Source organism: Rhinoraja longicauda, chromosome 2 (assembly GCF_053455715.1).
Source record: "Rhinoraja longicauda isolate Sanriku21f chromosome 2, sRhiLon1.1, whole genome shotgun sequence".
NCBI lineage: Eukaryota > Metazoa > Chordata > Chondrichthyes > Rajiformes > Arhynchobatidae > Rhinoraja > Rhinoraja longicauda.
Genome location: NC_135954.1, coordinates 42293422 through 42312896, shown reverse-complemented (window position 1 = coordinate 42312896; position 19475 = coordinate 42293422). Strand labels below are relative to the sequence as shown.

General features: G+C 40.6%; 1 protein-coding gene across 3 annotated transcripts in view; it reads right to left on the bottom strand.

Moving 5' to 3' along the window:
* Window positions 1-19475, bottom strand: part of LOC144604070 (serine/threonine-protein phosphatase 6 regulatory ankyrin repeat subunit A-like) — a 181662-nt gene that overhangs the window by 23458 nt on the left and 138729 nt on the right. For 2 of the 3 annotated variants that reach the window (XM_078418157.1, XM_078418148.1), the window contains exons 14-17: window positions 16287-16427; window positions 6840-6951; window positions 3804-3830; window positions 1658-1732 (exon numbers count right to left, since the gene is read on the bottom strand). In XM_078418157.1, coding sequence (XP_078274283.1) covers window positions 1658-1732; window positions 3804-3830; window positions 6840-6951; window positions 16287-16427 — 355 coding nt within the window. The remainder of the gene's footprint in view (window positions 1-1657; window positions 1733-3803; window positions 3831-6839; window positions 6952-16286; window positions 16428-19475) is intronic. The other variant, XM_078418164.1, reaches the window with a different exon arrangement.

The window sequence follows — 19475 nt, the reverse complement described above, 5'->3', positions numbered from 1 at the left end:
GTATTTACAGTGCCCTCCATAATGCTTGGGACAAAGACCCATCATTGATTTATTTGCCTTTGTACTTCCACAATTTGAGATTTGTAATAGAAAAAAATCACATGTGGTTAAAGTGCACATTGTCAGATTTTAATAAAGGCCATTTTTATATATTTTGGTTTCACCTTGTAGAAATTACAGCTGTGTTTATACATCGTCCCCCCATTTCAGGGCACCATAATGTTTGGGACACATGGCTTCACAGGTGTTTGTCATTGCTCAGGTGTGTTTAATTGCCTCCTTAATGCAGGTATAAGAGAGCTCTCAGCACCTGGTCTTTCCATCACCTTTGGAAACTTTTATTGCTGTTTATCAACATGAGGACCAAAGTTGTGCCAATGAAAGTCAAAGAAGCCAGTATGAGACTAAGAAACTAAGAATAAAACTGTTAGAGATATCAGTCAATCCTCAGGCATACCAAAATCATTAAGAAGAGAGCACTGGTGAGCTTACTAATCATAAAGGGACTGGCAGGCCAAGGAAGACCTCCACAGCTGATGACAGAAGAATTCTCTCTATAATAAAGAAAAATCCCCAGACACCTGTCCGACAGATCAGAAACACTCTTCAGGAGTCAGGTGTGGATTTGTCAATGACCACTATCTGCAGAAGACTTCATGAACAGAAATACAGAGGCTTCACTGCAAGATGCAAACCACTGGTTAGCTGCAAAAATAGGATGACCGGGTTACAGTTTGCCAAGAAGTACTTAAAAGAGCAACCACAATTCTGGAAAAAGGTTTTGTGGACAGATGAGACCGAAGATTAACTTATATCAGAATGATGGAGGAGAGAATGGAGGAGAGAAGGAACTGCCGAAGATCCAAAGCATACCACCTCATCTGTGAAACACGGTGGTGGGGGTGTTATGGCCTGGGCAGGTTATGGCTGCTGAAGGAACTGGCTCCCTTGTCTTCATTGATGGTACAACCCCTGAAGGTAGTAGCATAATGAATTCTGACGTGTTAGACACATCCTATCTGCTCAAGTTCAAACAAATGCCTCAAAACTCATTGGCCGGCGGTTCATTCTACAGCAAGAGAATGATCCCAAACATACTGCTAAAGCAACAAAGGAGTTTTTCAAAGCTAAAAAATGGTCAATTCTTGAATGGCCAAGTCAATCACCCGATCTGAACCTAATTGCACGTGCCTTTTATATGCTGAAGAGAAAACTGAAGGAGATTAGGCCCCAAAACAAGAATAAGCCAAAGATGGCTGCAATACGGGCCTGGCAGAGCATCACCAGAGAAGACACTCAGCAACTGGTGATGTCCATGAATCGCAGACTTCAAGCAGTCATTGCATGCAAAGGATATACAACAAAATACTAAACATGACTACTTTCATTGACATAATATTGCTGTGTCCCAAATATTATGGTGCCCTGAAATGGGGGGGACTATGTATAAACACTACATGATGAAACCAAAATATATAAAAATGGCTTTTATTAAAATCTGACAATGTTCACTTTAGCTACATGTGATTTTTTTCTATTACAAATCTCAAGTTGTGGAGTACAGAGGCAAATAAATAAATGATGGGTCTTTGTCCCAAACATTATGGAGGGCACTGTATATAAGATCCAGATACATTCATAAATATTTCCTACTTACTGCCAAATGTAATGGACTGATCGGCGCTCTGTTATCAGAATCATTTAGCATATCTGTACCTGAAGTTTCCATCAACTGACAAAATAGGAAAGATACTTCAGAAAATTATAGCATTAATGCGGCTGACGCAAGCTCGAATAACATTTTTAATATCTATATATATATATTATATAACTAAAACGCTCTGGTCATTTGTGCATGAAAATAGTTTGGGGCTTGACACAGCCAAAATGGTACACTAAAGTGTGACAATTTTCGGCCCACCTTACTCACCATTCCCCGTGGATGGAATAAACACACTTTTGTTATTTTTTAAAAACGATTTACTTTATAAACTTTAATAAATACGCTCCACCCGAAGGACCAGCGGGAGGACTGGAGCCCGTCCCGGCGTGCCCCGCGCCTGACCTTCCTCCCATGGAGCAGCGCGCGGCAGAGGCTGTGGCAGAGGGTCCAACAAGATAACAAGATGGCCGTCTCCCGCCGCTCGCAGCCAAGCTGCAGGAGATGCTTCGGCTTCACGCCCGGACCGCACGAGAAATAGGGCCAAGGTCAGTGCCTTCTCCCTGTCCAGTCTCGCCCACCCACGGCCCCGGGAGACGCTCCCTGCCCAGCAACGGGTCCATGCCATCGCCACCGTTCCCCGCCGCAGATTGGAGCCGAGCTGCAAGAGACGCTTTGGATCCGCAGGAGAAACGGGGCCGAGGTCAGTGCTTGCCCGCCCACGGCTACGGGGGCACTCCCCTCTCGGTTTAACAAGATGGCCACTCGCCGTCCATCAGCACTAAATGGATGGGGCACGGGTGAGTGGCTTTTGCCACCAACGTTTCCACGGATCTGCAGCGGTGAGTGGGGTGGGGCTGTTGAGGTTGGGGGGGAGAGAGTGGTGGATGGGGTGGGTGGGAGATAGGGGGTGGGGAAGGGGGGTGGAGGGAGGGGGGCAGGGGGAGGAGTGGGGGAGGAGAGGGTGCTGCACGAATGCAGGAGACCCAACAGGTCCACTTGGTGTAGTCAGACATAAAAATGTCCAAGCTTATACTTGTCCTGCGATTTATTAATGTTCAATTTATTAATGTTCAATTTACAAGTTTCCATTACAATGCAATTGGGGCACACATTCTACATATACCAATAATTTTACTGTAATGAACAATTCCTAATGTTAAAGGGCAGAGATAAAGTTAAAAAATATATTTTTAATAAGTAAGAACATCAATCAATAAAGATTACTATCTACTCTACTGGTAGCTGCTGTGAACACACTGCTGTTCACACAGACCACTGAAGTAGTTTATATATGGCAAAGCAGAACAATAATGCTTATAATAAACTATTTTTGAAAACAATGCCTTTCCATTCTATTCTACCTCTTGGCTGAATGGAGGTACCAATGTAAAGTATGTATTACAACATTTGGTGAAAAATGCAAGATAAATATGTTGCCTTTATCATTCTATAAATAAAAAGGAATGGACGGACCAACAGAAATTTAATGTATTAACAAGAATAACTAACTCAGTAAACTATTGACAGCAGATTTTAAAAGAAAATAATATAGATCTTCCTCAGGTATTGAAGGGATTAGGCTCCTCTTCACTATGCAAAAATTCACATAGAAAGAGGTATAGTAAACCCATAGCTTTCATGAATGCATACCGATTGCCATTGACCGGTTACCATTCAGTAAACTACTGAATCTCCTCCCAGTAAAGATGCAGCAAATCCAACTCAAACTGCCGGAATTCAAGCCAGAATTTTCAGTCATGATCCACTGGCCATTGTTGGCAGGTGGTTGAGTGCAGGTGACTCCAAGTCCCCTCACCCCACCCCTCCACCCCACATTTTAAATAACTTTACTTCACAGACTCCATCTTATTAACATGATCAAAAGTTTTTTTACAAAATATTACTGATTTTCTTTGACTTGCATTTGAAAAGCAGGCTCCAAATATCTTCCTATCCTTCAATGTGATGCATAACACCGTTGTTAAATGTCAAATTAAATAACAAATCTTTGCTACAATGAAAGGTTGAGTGAAGGTTTGCTGCCCAGTGGAGACTTGTACATTTAATTTTGCTAAGTTTTAAAAGGTATAGCATATAAATTGATATTATTACAATACAAAGTGCAAAATGAATAACATACCACATCCAAAGGAGTTTCATTTGCAATCTGGAAAAATTTAAAAGGAAATCAAATGTATAATACAGCGCAGCTCAAATATCGACTCAAATCAATTCTTTGCACTTTAAAAATGAATTCGAATATCAATGCAGACAAAAGAGTTTTCAGGACAACATAACTTGTTCAACAGTAATCAATATTTAAAGGGCATTTAGATGGACACATGAACAGGTAGGAAAGGGATAGAGGGCAACAGACCATGTAGGCAGATGGGATTAATTTAGTTTAGCTTGACATCATGGTCGGCACAGACAGTAGGCCGAAATGCCTTCTCCTATGCTATACTGTTCAATTCACTGGGATGCAACTTCCCACATGCAGATAATATAGAAATATCAAGCTTCCAGTAATTTATTCATCAATCCTACTGCAAAATCTGCTTTCATGGAATTGTTTGAAAACACTACTAATCTGTTAGGCCCTTAATTATTTACAAGACATTTAAAATAAATAGAATGACAAATTAATTGCCCAAGCTCCAGATCATTTGATTATAAACTTTGTTGTGAATGTGGCCACAGCTTGGTCTCTCTCCCATTATTGGGTAACAAGAATATGGCTTCTTGCACTATTAAAGATTCAAAAGCATAATCTGGAAAGGCCTTTACTGCCTGCGGTGCAGAATATTACTGGATGAATCTTTAAGCCAAAACCCCAACTTGCAAATAGATGTTAAAAAAGGTCCTGGTGATTATTGGCAAGAATTCTTCTGACCTCTTGGCCACTGTTCCATACTCAACTTGCAAAATCAAAAAGAAATTGACTAATCAAGTCATAATTTTTCAAACATCTGTAAAAAGGAGGTGACGCACAAGGGTCAGAAAATTTAAAATGTTACATCCAATATTAATAGACAATAGACAATAGGTGCAGGAGTAGGCCATTCGGCCCTTCGAGCCAGCACCACCATTCAATGTGATCATGGCTGATCATTCTCAATCAGATTCCTGCCTTCTCCCCATACCCCCTGACTCCACTACCCGTAAGAGCTCTATCTAGCTCTCTCTTGAAAGCATTTAGAGATCTGGCCTCCACTGCCTTCTGAGGCAGAGAATTCCACAGATTTACAATTCACTGACTGAAAAAGTTTTTTCTCGTCTCTGTTCTAAATGGCCTACCCCTTATTCTTAAACTGTGGCCCCTGGTTCTGGACTCCCTCAACATTGGGAGCATGTTTCCTGCCTCTAACATGTCCAACCCCATAATAATCATGTGTTTCAATAAGATCCCCTCTCATCCTTCTAAATTCCAGTGTATACAAGCCTAGTCGCTCCAGTCTTTCAACATATGACAGTCCTGCCATTCCGGGAATTAACCTAGTAAACCTACGTTGCACGCCCTCAATAGCAAGAATATCCTTCCTCAAATTTGGAGACCAAAACTGCATACAGTACTCCTGGTGCGGTCTCACTAGGGCCCTGTACAACTGCAGAAGGACCTCTTTGCTCCTATACTCAAACTCCTCTTGTTATGAAGGCCAACATTCCATTGGCTTTCTTCACTGCCTGCTGTACCTGCATGCTTCCTTTCAGTGCCTGATGCACTAGGACACCCAGATCTCGTTGTACGTCCCCTTTTCCTAACTTGACACCATTCAGATAATAATCTGCCTTCCTATTCTTGCCACCAAAGTGGATAACCTCACACTTATCCACATTAAACTGCATCCGCCCACTCACACAGCCTGCCCAAGTCACCCTGCAACCTCATAGCATCTTCCTCACAGTTCACACTGCCACCCAGCTTTGTGTCATCTGCAAATTTGCTAATGTTACTTTTAATCCCTTCATCCATGTCATTAATGTATATTGTAAACAAGATTGAAAGAATAAACTCAACAACTGTAGATCAGTTTAACATCAAAACAAAGTAATATAATTGGTCAATTGTAGTTTGACTAGGGAAAATTAGCACAGATTTGTTAAAGGTAAATCATGTTTGACAAACTTGACCAAATTTTTAAATGAAGTAACAGAGAGGTCAATGAGGTTGACATGATGTATATCGATTTTCAAAAGACATTCAATACTGCATAATCAGCTTATCAAATATACTGGGGAACTGGAATAGCATTAGAAGCAGTGGTAGAAAACTGGTAAAGTGATAGAAAACAAAGCAGTACTGAAAGCAGTTTTTTTAGAAGTGAATTCTGCAGTGATGTACCCCAGGGATCGAGTGGGAATCACAGTATTTCTTAACGTATATCAATAACTTGAATAAATAAGTACAAATTTCCAAATTTATAAATCACGCAAAATCCTCAAGCATAGCAACACACAGTATAGTAAACATTTACGCATAGTATAGCGTAAGAATTTAAACAGTCTGGTGAGAAGGTAAACAGACAGGCAAAATATAAATCAGAAGTTACATATCTTTAAGATCTCTAAGTTACAAATTATCACATTCCAGTGGGAAGAACAAGAAGTAGCAGTATAAACTACAGAGCACACTGATGCAGAGCAGAGGGATCAAAAAGATATTTACATATATCATCACAATTGACAAGGCAGATTGCAAAGGCAGTTTTTAAAAAGCACAAGAGTTCCTGGGCATTATAAATCGAGGCAAAGAGTACGAGAACAAAGTAGTCATGATGAAGCTGTCAGTTATACTTAAAAGTATTATGTTCAATTCTCAGCATTCTTTAGGGAAGATATAAAGCTTCAATGGTTGTTCCAAGCGTTTCTAGAATAATTCCAGAAATGAGTGACCTTGTTATGTGTATAGACCAGAGAGGATCGGCCGATCTATTCAGAACAGGCCTAGAGAGGGTATGATTGAGGTATTGAAAACCAGGAAGGATTTCTACAGAAAGGGAAGAGAGTAATGGTCCCCATTAAATCTCGGCTGAAGAATCTCTCCACTGCTGTAGCCTATGCTTTTATGGAATCTAACCCAATAAATGGAGTTCAAAATTAATTTATTATTGCTTCTATTACAACTATTAAAATCATTTAACAAGGCACAAAAATATATAAAATTAAATGTACTTACAAGTTCAAGACATAATCGATGTCCATAGGCAGCAGCATAATGGACCGCATTGTAGCCCTGTTTATCTCGAATTCCAGGATTGGCATCATTTCGAAGTAGATATTCCAAGCACCTGCAGATAGTTAAGAGCAGCAGCAATTTGAAATACCTTTGAATGACCAGCAAGAATATTCAAACAAGTATATTTTTAGTTGAAAAGCAAAATAGTACAGGTGTTGGAAATCAGATCTAGAAATAGGAAATTGCAGAAAATACTGAGGCAATAGTGGAAACAGATAAAGTTTCAGACTGATAACCTTTAAGTAGATTTTTGTATTAACAATATTAAATGCATTAGGAAAGTGATGTCAGAAGTCAGAATGCTTACGTAAGCATTTATACAATTCAGACAAATAGCTCATGTAAGCATTCTGATAACCACTGCTGGCAAAAATGGTTTAACTACGTTTGATTATTGAGGAATAAAATGCTGTAAATGAGAGAAAAAGATTTGAGCTGCATATTTTGTGCCATACTAGACAGTCATCTTTTCCTCCATCCAGAATGTATTTTCAAAGTTACATTACTGCATTGATGGATTCAATGTCTATCCCTTTAATTTATGGAGTGATAATCAGTCAATTGTCAATTTTGACTGCCATTCTGAAATTGACTGAAATTTGCACAAATGATTGACTGCTGAAGACAGAATCAGGTTTGATTCCAATTTATTCTGTAAATCTGCTGTCAATGACAGCCGAACTTGTGTATTGTAGAGAACAGCTCAAGTGAGCTGCTTCAAATCCAAATGCATTAACTGCACCTCAGAATGTAATTTTGCTTTCAATTCTAATATCCCAATAAATTTGTAAACATGTATTGGTCACAAGTCTGCATGAATATCTGCATTGAACATTATCCAGCACAGGAACAGTCCCTTCGGCCAATAATGTCTGCGCCGAACATGATGAAGAAGTGTCTCGACCCGAAACATCACCCATTCCTTCTCTCCAGAGATGCTGTCTGTCCTGCTGAGTTACTCCAGCATTTTGGATCTACCTTCGATTTAAACCAGCATCTGGAGTTCTTTGCTACACATGATGCTCAGGCCAACTCTTACCTGCCTGCACATAATCCATAACCCTCCATTCCCTGCATATCCATGTCTATTCAAAAGTTACTTAAATTGCCTCCACCACCATCCAGGTACTTTCCACCCTCTATGTAAAAAAAACTTCCCTCACACATATGTTATATTTTGACCCTCTCACCATAAAGCTATTATTTTATATAAGCCAGTAAAGCTAGTATTTGATATTTCCATCCTGGGGAAAAATGTTCTGACTGTCTGCCCTATCCATGCCTCTCATAATTAAAAAAACAAAGTGGAGTCAGATGTTACTGAAAACAGTCAGGAATATTGAGATGTGGCATTTGATCAAATACAAATTACCTTACCAAAGCTGGAACATGGAGCCTCCTGCTCCTCCTTTGTGAAAAATAATTATCTTTTGCACTAAATTTTACAACTTTCAGATATTTCCCATTCTGCCGTTGCATTATATATCAGTTTGACAGGTTTCTCACTTAGACACCAATCCCATGGTTTATATAAAGTAAATAATAATCCAACTTCTTTAAAACTATAGGATCTTGACTGCAAAGGAAAGATTAGGATATAATATTGTTTGACTAACTCCCTAGCCATTACTTACCTTTAAAAATGCGGTTTGATACATTTCTTTCTTTGAAGTTTTGAAAGTTCTTAACCACGGGCATCTTTTGAAAAGATCTGTGCCCTCAGAGCAGACGGGCTGTCGCCAGCATGAAAGCAGATCCAGTGACGGGGGGGGGGGGGGGGAAGAGGCACAACTCTAATCCTCTCGGGACCCAATTTGCAGCCGACAAGACTCTACATGTACTGGCTGCACATCAAGTCACAAGGCAAACTTTTTATTCAAAGAGATACAATGGAATCATTAATAAGAGGTATGAGCCTACGGAGAGTGTAAGGGCCGGGAGAAAGATGAGAGATTGTTTGGAAGGACAAAGCGAGTGAGAACATGTGCTGTGGCAGAGGGAGGGGAGGAGGTAAACATGAGAAAGAATGCAGAAAACAGTGCAAAGCCAAACAAGCCATATCCCAAAACGGCAAGGGGAGAATACCCATATAGAAAGATGGATCAAGTTTAACCAGCTCTGTTAGTCCCAAATATTTTTAACCTCTCCCTTTTTATGTCTACACCATGTTTTCCCCCACAGAATGCATTCACCCTCTTGACGATGAACGGCAATGACGACAGGTGCTGTTCATCGATCATATCGATGGGAGAACAACTGCAACAATTAGAATAAATGCATAATATGAGCTAGAAATCAGGCCACTATCTATTTGCAATGTCTCTCCATACAGTCAATCCATTCTACAATCAATGATGAATGTAATGCAGATCACACAGACTCTGTAAGAATGATTAATGCCTGTTTTATTCAGTTGACCATGTGACATCACTCTTGACATGAGCCAGGCCATTCAATAATATTCTTGTTGCTTGCTGAAAATATTCCCTGTGACTTTTTTGCTGACAACATGTAATTATTATTACTTATAATTGCTATTACTGATGTTGCTGCAGGCAAGATTTTCATTGTACCTGCACCCACCATACTTATGCATATGACAATAATCTTGACTTGACCTTACTTGAACATTAAATCTTCTGACTCATTATTTGCAATCCCTTTTGACCTCCACACGATGGGGCTATAGTATCAAACTCAGCATTACACCAGTTATCCTTGTGTGTTCCAGAGATGGAGATTGAAAATTTCCCACAAAACATTTGTCAGTAACAAATGGAAATTTCCAATATGGGATATGTAGTGCACCTCAAAACCCATAAGACAAAATGTAGGAGAGACCACAGTAACACATGAGCATCCAGAAATTGGTATCAGCAACCCATTACGTTTGATTAAGTTATTTGTTTTGGGATAATGAATTTGAAGAAAAGAACAAAGCTAAATATTTGAAAATCAAAACTACAGAAGCATAAAAGCTAAAATAAAAATTAAAAAAATACTAGAAATACTAAGCAGGTTAGGCTTTGATTAGTACGACCAACTGTCAGGGGTTATGGGGAGAAGGCAGGAGAATGGGGTTAGGAGGGAGAATAGATCAGCCATGATTGAATGACGGAGTGATCTGATGGGCCGAATGGCCTAATTCTGCTCCTATTACTTCTGAACTTATTAACTCATGAGGCCAAAAGGCTATCAGCTGACAAAAAGGAAATAATGAAGATGAGACAAAATGCTGGAGTAAATCAGTGGGTCAGGCAGTATCCCTAAAGAATATAAATAAGTGACAGTCCCAACCAAAACGTCACCTATTCATGTTCTCCAGGGAGGCTACCTGACCCACTGAGTTACTCTAGCACTGTGTCCCTTCTTTAGTAAACCAGCATCTTCAGTTTCTTGTTTCTACAAAATAATGAAGTCGTATGAGAAGCAGCAGTTTCAGGAAACTTAAATCTGCAGCTCATCACACACCACATTTACCAGGGAAAGCTCAATATTAACATGCAATATCATTTTGTTCCCTAGTTTTAAAACCTTGATTTCTTGAAAGATAAATAAGCACCACATTTTGGCAAGCATTACAAAGAATCTCTGATATATCTCTGCCTTTACTATGCCATAATAATCTTCAAATTGTAACCTCCCCCCCCCCATCCACACCAAAGGAAATCTGTAGGAAGGAACTGCAGATACTGCAACAGGATGGAGCACAAACTAACAAGAGGAGTGCACAAACTAAAAATTCTCTTTGCTATTACTGAGTAATTCACATCACTTTATACATTTACCTTTGAGATGTCATTGAGAATCAAGACTACAGCTGTCATACAGCAATTAAATAGCAATTCAAAATATAATTTGATATCAGAGAACAATTTAAATTGTCCTATTTTCACACCTTACACATCCTGTATCTCCCTCTCCCCTGACATCAGTCTGAAAGGCCACGACCCGAAAAGTCACCCATTCCTTCTCTCCAGAGATGCCGCCTGTCCTGCTGTTAGTCCAGCATTTTGTGTCTATTTTCAAGTTAAAGCAAATGTCTACTCAATTTTTCTAACTTGTAGTTTGAACATTACTGTGGAAAAGGAAAAGCAAGAGCTGCCATAGATTGAAGTTAAGATTTGTAAAAGTACCAAAATGCATTATTGAAAAGCTTTTTACAAACATAACTAAATTGCATGCAAAAGGGATATTAAGTTAGGAAGTAATTGATTAAGTAAGCCAAATCAAACTTCTTACCAATCTACAGGAAATGTACAAAAATGAAAATATATAATGCTACATTGATAGCATATCCCAAATAATTAATGATCATGTAAAAGAGTTTTTAAGATACCAAGTCAAGCAATGAAACGTTAAGTTATTTCCAAACTGAAGAAGTGTGGTAATCATATCTAAACATACAAAACTGACAGAATGGATAGAGGGGTTCATGTTTCCCTTGTTAGGGGTGTCCATAACCTAGGATCACAATCTCAAAATAAGGATGTGCTATTCAGGACAAAGATAAAGACGAAAATCTCTTCAACAAGACAATGAATCTTTAGTATTCTCTCGCCAAGATGGCAATGAAAGCCAAGTCATTAAATATATTCAAGACAGTGATTGATAGATTTTTAAATACAAGGGGAGACAATTTATGGGGGTTAGCCCAGGAAAGAAAAGGATGTAAAAGACCAGCTACAAAATTAAGGAAAGGCAGAGCAAGCAGAAGGGGGCAACACCTTCTTCTATTCTTATGACCACGTGTTACGATAAAATGAAATTAATTTACAATTTAAAAAAATTAATCATTTTCAGCAGTAGCTGACTTGGAAATATTCAATTGACCATTTTGTGTTAACTAACGCAGATACAATTTGTTAGCTAAAAGAACAGCATTTGGCTACCAAGCAGTAGCAATCTGTGAAATTATGAACTTTTTTTTGGTTCAGGCTGCATACATAAATGAAATTCTGAGAATCATACTAGAAATTCTTTAGAGTAAGAAAATAACTGCAGATGCTGATACAAATCGAAGGTATTTATTTCACAAAATGCTGGAGTAACTCAGCAGGTCAGGCAGCATCTCAGGAGAGAAGGAATGGGTGACGTTTCGGGTCAAGACCCTTCTTCAGACTAGAAATTCTTTAAAAGTGCGAGAAAACTCAAAAACAGAAAAGATTGTGAGAGCATGGTAGTATATTATCTTCATTTATTGGCCAGTTTTAAATTAATTAACCTTATGTATGGCTGGTCACGTTTCAAAACACAGAAAACCAAACCTTAATAGCGAAAGGCTTGGATAGAGTAGATGTGGATTTCCACTAGTGGGGGAGTCTAGGATTAGAGTCATAGCCTCAGAATTAAAGGACGTTCCGTTAGGAAGGAGATAAGGAGGATATTTCTTTAGTCAGAGGGTGGTGAATTTGTGGAATTCTTTGCCACAGAAGGCTAAGTCTGTGGATATACTTAAGGCAGAGATAAAGATTCTTGATTAGTACAGGTTTCAGAGGTTATGGAGAGAAGGCAAGAGAAACGGGTTAGGAGGGAGAGATAGATCAGTCATGATTGAGACCGCATTTGGAATACTGTGAGCAATTTTAGGCACCATATCTGAGGAAGGATATGCTGGCTCTGGAGAGGTTCCAGAGGAGGTTTTCAACAATTATCCCAGGAATGAGTAGCTTAACCTAAGATGAGCGTTTGTCGGCACTGGGCCTATACTCGCTGGAGAATGAGGGGGGGCCTCATTGAAACGTACAGAATAGTGAAAGGCTTGGATCGAGTGAACATCGAGAGGATGTTTCCACTAGTGGGAGAGTCTAGGACTAGAGGTGTAAGAAAATAACTGTAGGACTAGAGGTTATAGCCTCAGAATTAAAGGATGCTCTTTTAGGAAAGAGATGAGGAGAAATTTCTTTAGTCTAGTGAGAGTGGTGATTCTGTGGAATTCTTTGCAACAGAAGGCTGTAGAGGCTAAATCAGTGGATATTTTTAAGACAGATAGATAGATTTTTGATTAATACAGGTGTCAGAGATTATGGGGAGAAGGCAGGAAATGGGGTTAGGAGGGAAAGAAAAATCAGCCATGATTGAATGGTGGAGAGGACTTGATGAGCCGAATGGCATAATTCTACCCTTATTTACTTCAGACCTTATGATAGAATGGCAGAGTAGACTTGATGGGTAGAATGGCCTAATTCCACTCCTATCACATCATCGTATGATAAGTAAACCTAAAAGTTATGCCTCACATTATAAACTCACGAGTTAATAATTAAGTACAAGTAAACAATATTTCATTCAGGTTCAATGACGTTAACAAGTGAAGCAAAGGTACATTTTTCATGCATGTGCAGATAGCATATTTAAATATTAATTGACGTAATAATATTATATCATGGCCCCAGAAAACTGTCAACTACTACTTCTGTTCAAGGGATAAGACAGGTAAGTTTAGCCTATTACAGTATGTGTCTTTTGGGAGACCAAAATGCAGCACAAAATGACTCGCTTAGAGGAAAACTAGTTAAATTCAGTGGAATTAACACATTATCAAAATCCAGTTCAGCCTGACAAAAAGGATATTTTTCTACGAAGCTGTGTACTGATCAAGGAAACGCAAAGGTTGTTCACGTGGATTTTTAGCACGCATGACAAATTACTACGGGAAAATTTTCCATTAACTTAAAATGACATTATTAAACACTATGGATAAGGTAAAAAAGTGAATACTAGATGTTTAAAATAATTTAAAATGTTGTGAGCTCCAAGAATTTAATTTAGTTTTAGCTTAGAGATACAGCGCGGATACAGGCCCTTTGGCCCACCAAGTCCGTACCGACCAGCGATCCATGCACATTAACACTATCCTACACACACTAGGGACAATTGACACATACACCAAGCCAATTAACCTACATACCCGTACGTCTTTGGAGTGTGGGAGAAAACCGAAGATGTCGGAGAAAACCCATGCGGTCACGGGGGGGAAAGTACAAACTCCGTTCGGACAGCACCAATAGTCGGGATCGAACCTGGGTCTCCGGCACTTCAAGGCAGCAACACTACCGCTGCGTCACCGTGGCCAGTTGCTATCAGACAAAGATACTAGAGGAGCAAGATGAACCACTCTATCGAAATCGCCTATACTGAAGTGCAGTATGCAAAGGAGCGTAACGTCCGCCATTTTAGTAGGCAAAACCCGCCGTTCGCTATGCCTCTCGTAGTGTAATCAGTGTTTTGGGGGAACAGTATGTGTGATGATACCATAAAAATGCAGAATATATCTCATCTATCAATTCACAGATTTTTGTTATTTTTCTTTTTAAATGTTTCTGCAAGTTTCTGCCTACTAAAATGGCGCCATGACATACTACGGTTTTTAGGGTTGAGTGGTCTATCTTGCTCTGCTCTATTATCTTTGATCAGGTGCCCTGCTTAAAGGCTTTAGACATATGTGAGGAGCATAACTGAATTTGCATAATACTCAAAAATAGAGTGTGATTATTTGTGAGAAGGACTGTAGAGAAAAACAAGATATGGAAATCTTAAATTTGGGAGGGATCAGATTCAGTAAAAGAGAGGGGAATGCATTCTGGGTAGATTAAAAGTAACATGCAGTAAACAGCAAAAACTTAAAACAAAATGTCAGGTAAGGATAATTTAGTTCTCATACACAAACATCCAAAAGAGGGGGAAGGTTAATAGGACCAAAGGACCTAATACAAGAACAAAGAGGTCATGCTAAATCTTCGTACGTCTTGGTTTAGAACAATTGGAATACTGTGCTTGATTGAAGATGACCTGTTTTAATATGGTGAGGTATTTTGAAAATGTAAAACTATTTCCATTAATCAGAAAATAGAGTAAAAGAAATAAGTCAGCCACCAAAACAGACCATTAGGTGCAAGGCAAAAAGCCATTGATGGTGTAAATTGAAAATAGTAATTAAAATGATGGAAATGTGTAGGAAGGGTCTCGACCTGAAACATCACCCATTCCTTCTCTCCAGAGATGCTGTCTGTCCCGCTGTTATTCAGCTTTTTGTGCCTATTGATGGAAATATGTAGCAGGCTATGCATGTGTGCATAAACAGTTAACATTTCAGGTGTTTGACCTTTTATCAGATAAAATATTATTGATCTGAAGTGTGAACAGTTTCCTTCTTCACAGATGTTGCCTGACCAGTGTGTATTTCTAGCATATTTTGTTTTCATTAGCAATTAGAAGTTTGTTTTAAGGAATTATCAGCAGTTGAAAACCATGGTTGAAGAAGTTTAAAGTGACAAGTAAATATTGTTGGTAAAATATTGACTGGAAGAGGTAGATGAAAAGTGGGAAAGTGGATAGCTCCTTTACAAAGGTGGCAAAAAATGAAGGAATAATAGTCACAAAGAGAAAAAAAACCCGGTACCTCCACGGTAACTAACACTGACAATTAAAGGGGATGGAGATCATAGATGAGGACATTTTTGTACACCATTTTTGTATACCGTTGTACACAAAATGCCTGAATGACATGTTGAAAAATGTAACAATTTATATGCTTCTCAGATATCAATGCTGCAAAAAACAATGGATGGACCTTTAAGCCAAAATTGAATAAAGAGAATAAATTCAAAGCTCTTTGGTGGACAAAAATCAATGATAAGAAAGAGTAATTTAAATGAAATTTACTATTTCAATAGATTCAATGAGAGAACAAATAAGCAAGTTATGAACCAGTCAATCTTGTAAAGTAATCCTCAAACTGCTGCTCTGGGTAAAAGCTACAGATGATTTAATTTATCATGTTTGTAAATATAAATCCTATTGCAGAGTACAGAAGCATAATGAATGTTCTATTGGAGCAGAGCACTAAATCAACAATTCAGGATAGGATTGGAAATGTTCAAAACCTATCAAGGAAACTGGGGTGTTTAAATTCAATGGGTAAATAAATCTGCAATCAAAAGTTGGATCAGCAGTGAAACACATAGATTGATACAAAATCAATCAAAGTAATCAATGCCCATTAGATATAGAGATTAGCTGCTCTCATCTGTTCAGGTTTATGCATAATCAAGACCCACCACAATGTGGTTAATTCTTAACTGAGTATTGAAATGCCACCCAGTTTATGGGTAATGAGGAACGGGCAATAAACACCCATATCTGCTGACTGAAAAAAATAGCAGTTAAATTAAGATCAAACCATAATGAGCCACACCATTACTAATCTACCATCATTTCAGTTGGACAGGTACATGGATAGAACAGGTTTGGAGGGTTATGGATCAAGCGCAGGCAAGTGGGACTAGGGTAGCTGGGACATTGTTGGCCTGTGTGGGCGTTGGGCCGAAGGGCCTCTTTCCACACTGTATCACTATGACTATTTGCAAATAATTATATATCACTTACTTTCCATCTGTGTCTGATGCTGCTGCATAGTGAAGTGGCGTGCAACCTCTTTCATCCAGATCATTTACACTGGCTCCAGATCCCACAAGAGCAAACAGGCACTGATAGTTGCAGTTGGCTGCAGCGTAATGCAGTGGTGTTCTGAAAGGAATAAGGTGAGCTGAGTAAACATTCTCCAATGCATATCATACTCGCCAGGCTAATTAATTTTTCTAAACCACACCATGAATCAACCCTGTCTCCTCAAGAGAGTAGTTCTTGCAGAATTACATTCTGCAGACACTATTAGACAACTAGCCTCAAAAGAGTATAATAGTCTCGACAGAATCAGCGACAGAGCATGGAATCCAGACCTACCAACATTTGATTATACAAATTCAGAATTTTGATGTCCAAAATTCAGAATTGTACATCAAAATTCATAATATGGTGCGTAACACGTTGTGCTACATTCATGTGTGAAAAACGACTATTATTTCCAAAAGTCTGTAGTTCTTGGACTACATGTACAATGTCAGGCCTATCATGAGTATATTCTGCTATTTATAGAAAGGTTATTGAATAGAAATACTTTTCACAACACAAAGAAAAAATTGTTTTGTTTTGTTTTCTCTATTTTGCTTTTTCCTTACACAAAATGTATGACTAAGTTATGAAGAGTTTCATTTAAAACTGCACATACCTAATTTCATTGAAGACATACTTGCTCCAGTGGTCATCAACAGCAAATCACAATGTCAAAACACAAATCACCATGTCCCCCCCACCCCCGATTCCCGCCTCCCCCCTATTCCCTCCCCTCTTTCCCCCCACTCCCACCCTCCCCTCTCCACCTTTTTCCTCCTCCCCCCACCCCCTCCCACCCCCCCCGAACCCCACTCCCCTGCCCCCCTCCCCCGCACCCCATCTCAACATCAACGGGCCTCGCGCTACGCAGTGAGGTGAATGGCGAGGCGAGGCCAGCGGCGAGGCGAGGCGAGCTCAGTGGCGAGGTGAGGTCAGCGGTAAAGTGAGGTGAGCCCAGCGGCAAGGTGAGGCGAGCCGAGCCGAGCGGCGAGGCGAGGCGAGCTTATCGGTCAGGCGAGCCCAGCGGCGAGGCGAGGCGAGCTTATCGGTCAGGCGAGCCCAGCGGCGAGGCGAGGCGAGCTTATCGGTCAGACAAGCCCAGCGGCGAGGTGAGGCGTGGCCAGCGGCGAGGTGAGGCGTGGCCAGCGGCAAGGTGAGGCATGGCCAGCGGCGAGGTGAGGCGTGGCCAGCGGTGAGGTGAGGCGTGGCCCGCGGCGAGGTGAGGCCACGGCGAGGTGAGGTCAGCGGCGAGGCTAGCAGCGAGGTGAGGCGAGCGGCGAGGCCAGCGGCGAGGTGAGGCGATGCCAGCGGCGAGGTGAGGCGAGACCAGCGGCGAGGTGAGGCGAGGCCAGCGGCAAGGTGAGGTCAGCGGCGAGGCGAGGTTAACGGTGAGGCCAGTGGCGTGAGGCGAGCGTCTGAAGAGGCAGGGCGAGCGGCGAAGCATGTGTTTTGCGGTAAAATGTGAGGTGAAATCGGAGTGGCGGAAATGAAATAAGAAAGCGAAAACTTTCCGCCAAATTCGGAAGAGTTGGGAGGTCTGGGAATCTAATGTCAATTTCATCCTCACTCAGTTTTATGTTAACATCGGCCTACAGAAGTGGTCAGCAATCAAGCACATTAATTCTTGCTAACATTGCAGTTTAGACAATAGACAATAGACAATAGGTGCAGGAGTAGGCCATTCAGCCCTTCGAGCCAGCACCGCCATTCAATGCGATCATGGCTGATCACTCTCAATCAGTACCCCGTTCCTGCCTTCTCCCCATACCCCCTCACTCCGCTATCCTTAAGAGCTCTATCCAGCTCTCTCTTGAAAGCATCCAACGAACTGGCCTCCACTGCCTTCTGAGGCAGAGAATTCCACACCTTCACCACTCTCTGACTGAAAAATTTCTTCCTCATCTCCGTTCTAAATGGCCTACCCCTTATTCTTAAACTGTGGCCCCTTGTTCTGGACTCCCCCAACATTGGGAACATGTTTCCTGCCTCTAATGTGTCCAATCCCCTAATTATCTTATATGTTTCAATAAGATCCCCCCTCATCCTTCTAAATTCCAGTGTATACAAGCCCAATCGCTCCAGCCTTTCAACATACGACAGTCCCGCCATTCCGGGAATTAACCTAGTGAACCTACGTTGCACGCCCTCCATAGCAAGAATATCCTTCCTCAAATTTGGAGACCAAAACTGCACACAGTACTCCAGGTGCGGTCTCACCAGGGCCCGGTACAACTGTAGAAGGACCTCTTTGCTCCTATCCTCAACTCCTCTTGTTATGAAGGCCAACATTCCATTGGCTTTCTTCACTGCCTGCTGTACCTGCATGCTTCCTTTCATTGACTGATGCACTAGGACACCCAGATCTCGTTGAACTCCCCCTCCTCCTAACTTGACACCATTCAGATAATAATCTGCCTTTCTATTCTTACTTCCAAAGTGAATAACCTCACACTTATCTACATTAAACTGCATCTGCCATGTATCCGCCCACTCACACAACCTGTCCAAGTCACCCTGCAGCCTTATTGCATCTTCCTCACAATTCACACTACCCCCCAGCTTAGTATCATCTGCAAATTTGCTAATGGTACTTTTAATCCCTTCGTCTAAGTCATTAATGTATATTGTAAATAGCTGGGGTCCCAGCACCGAACCTTGCGGTACCCCACTGGTCACTGCCTGCCATTCCGAAAGGGCCCCATTTATCCCCACTCTTTGCTTTCTGTCTGTCAACCAATTTTCTATCCATGTCAGTACCCTACCCCCAGTACCATGTGTCCTAATTTTGCCCACTAATCTCCTATGTGGGACCTTGTCGAAGGCTTTCTGAAAGTCGAGGTACACCACATCCACTGACTCTCCCCTGTCAATTTTCCTAGTTACATCCTCAAAAAATTCCAGTAGATTTGTCAAGCATGATTTCCCCTTCGTAAATCCATGCTGACTCGGAATGATCCCGTTACTGCTATCCAAATGCTCAGCAATTTCGTCTTTTATAATTGACTCCAGCATCTTCCCCACCACTGATGTCAGACTAACTGGTCTATAATTACCCGTTTTCTCTCTCCCTCCTTTCTTAAAAAGTGGGATAACATTTGCTATCCTCCAATCCACAGGAACTGA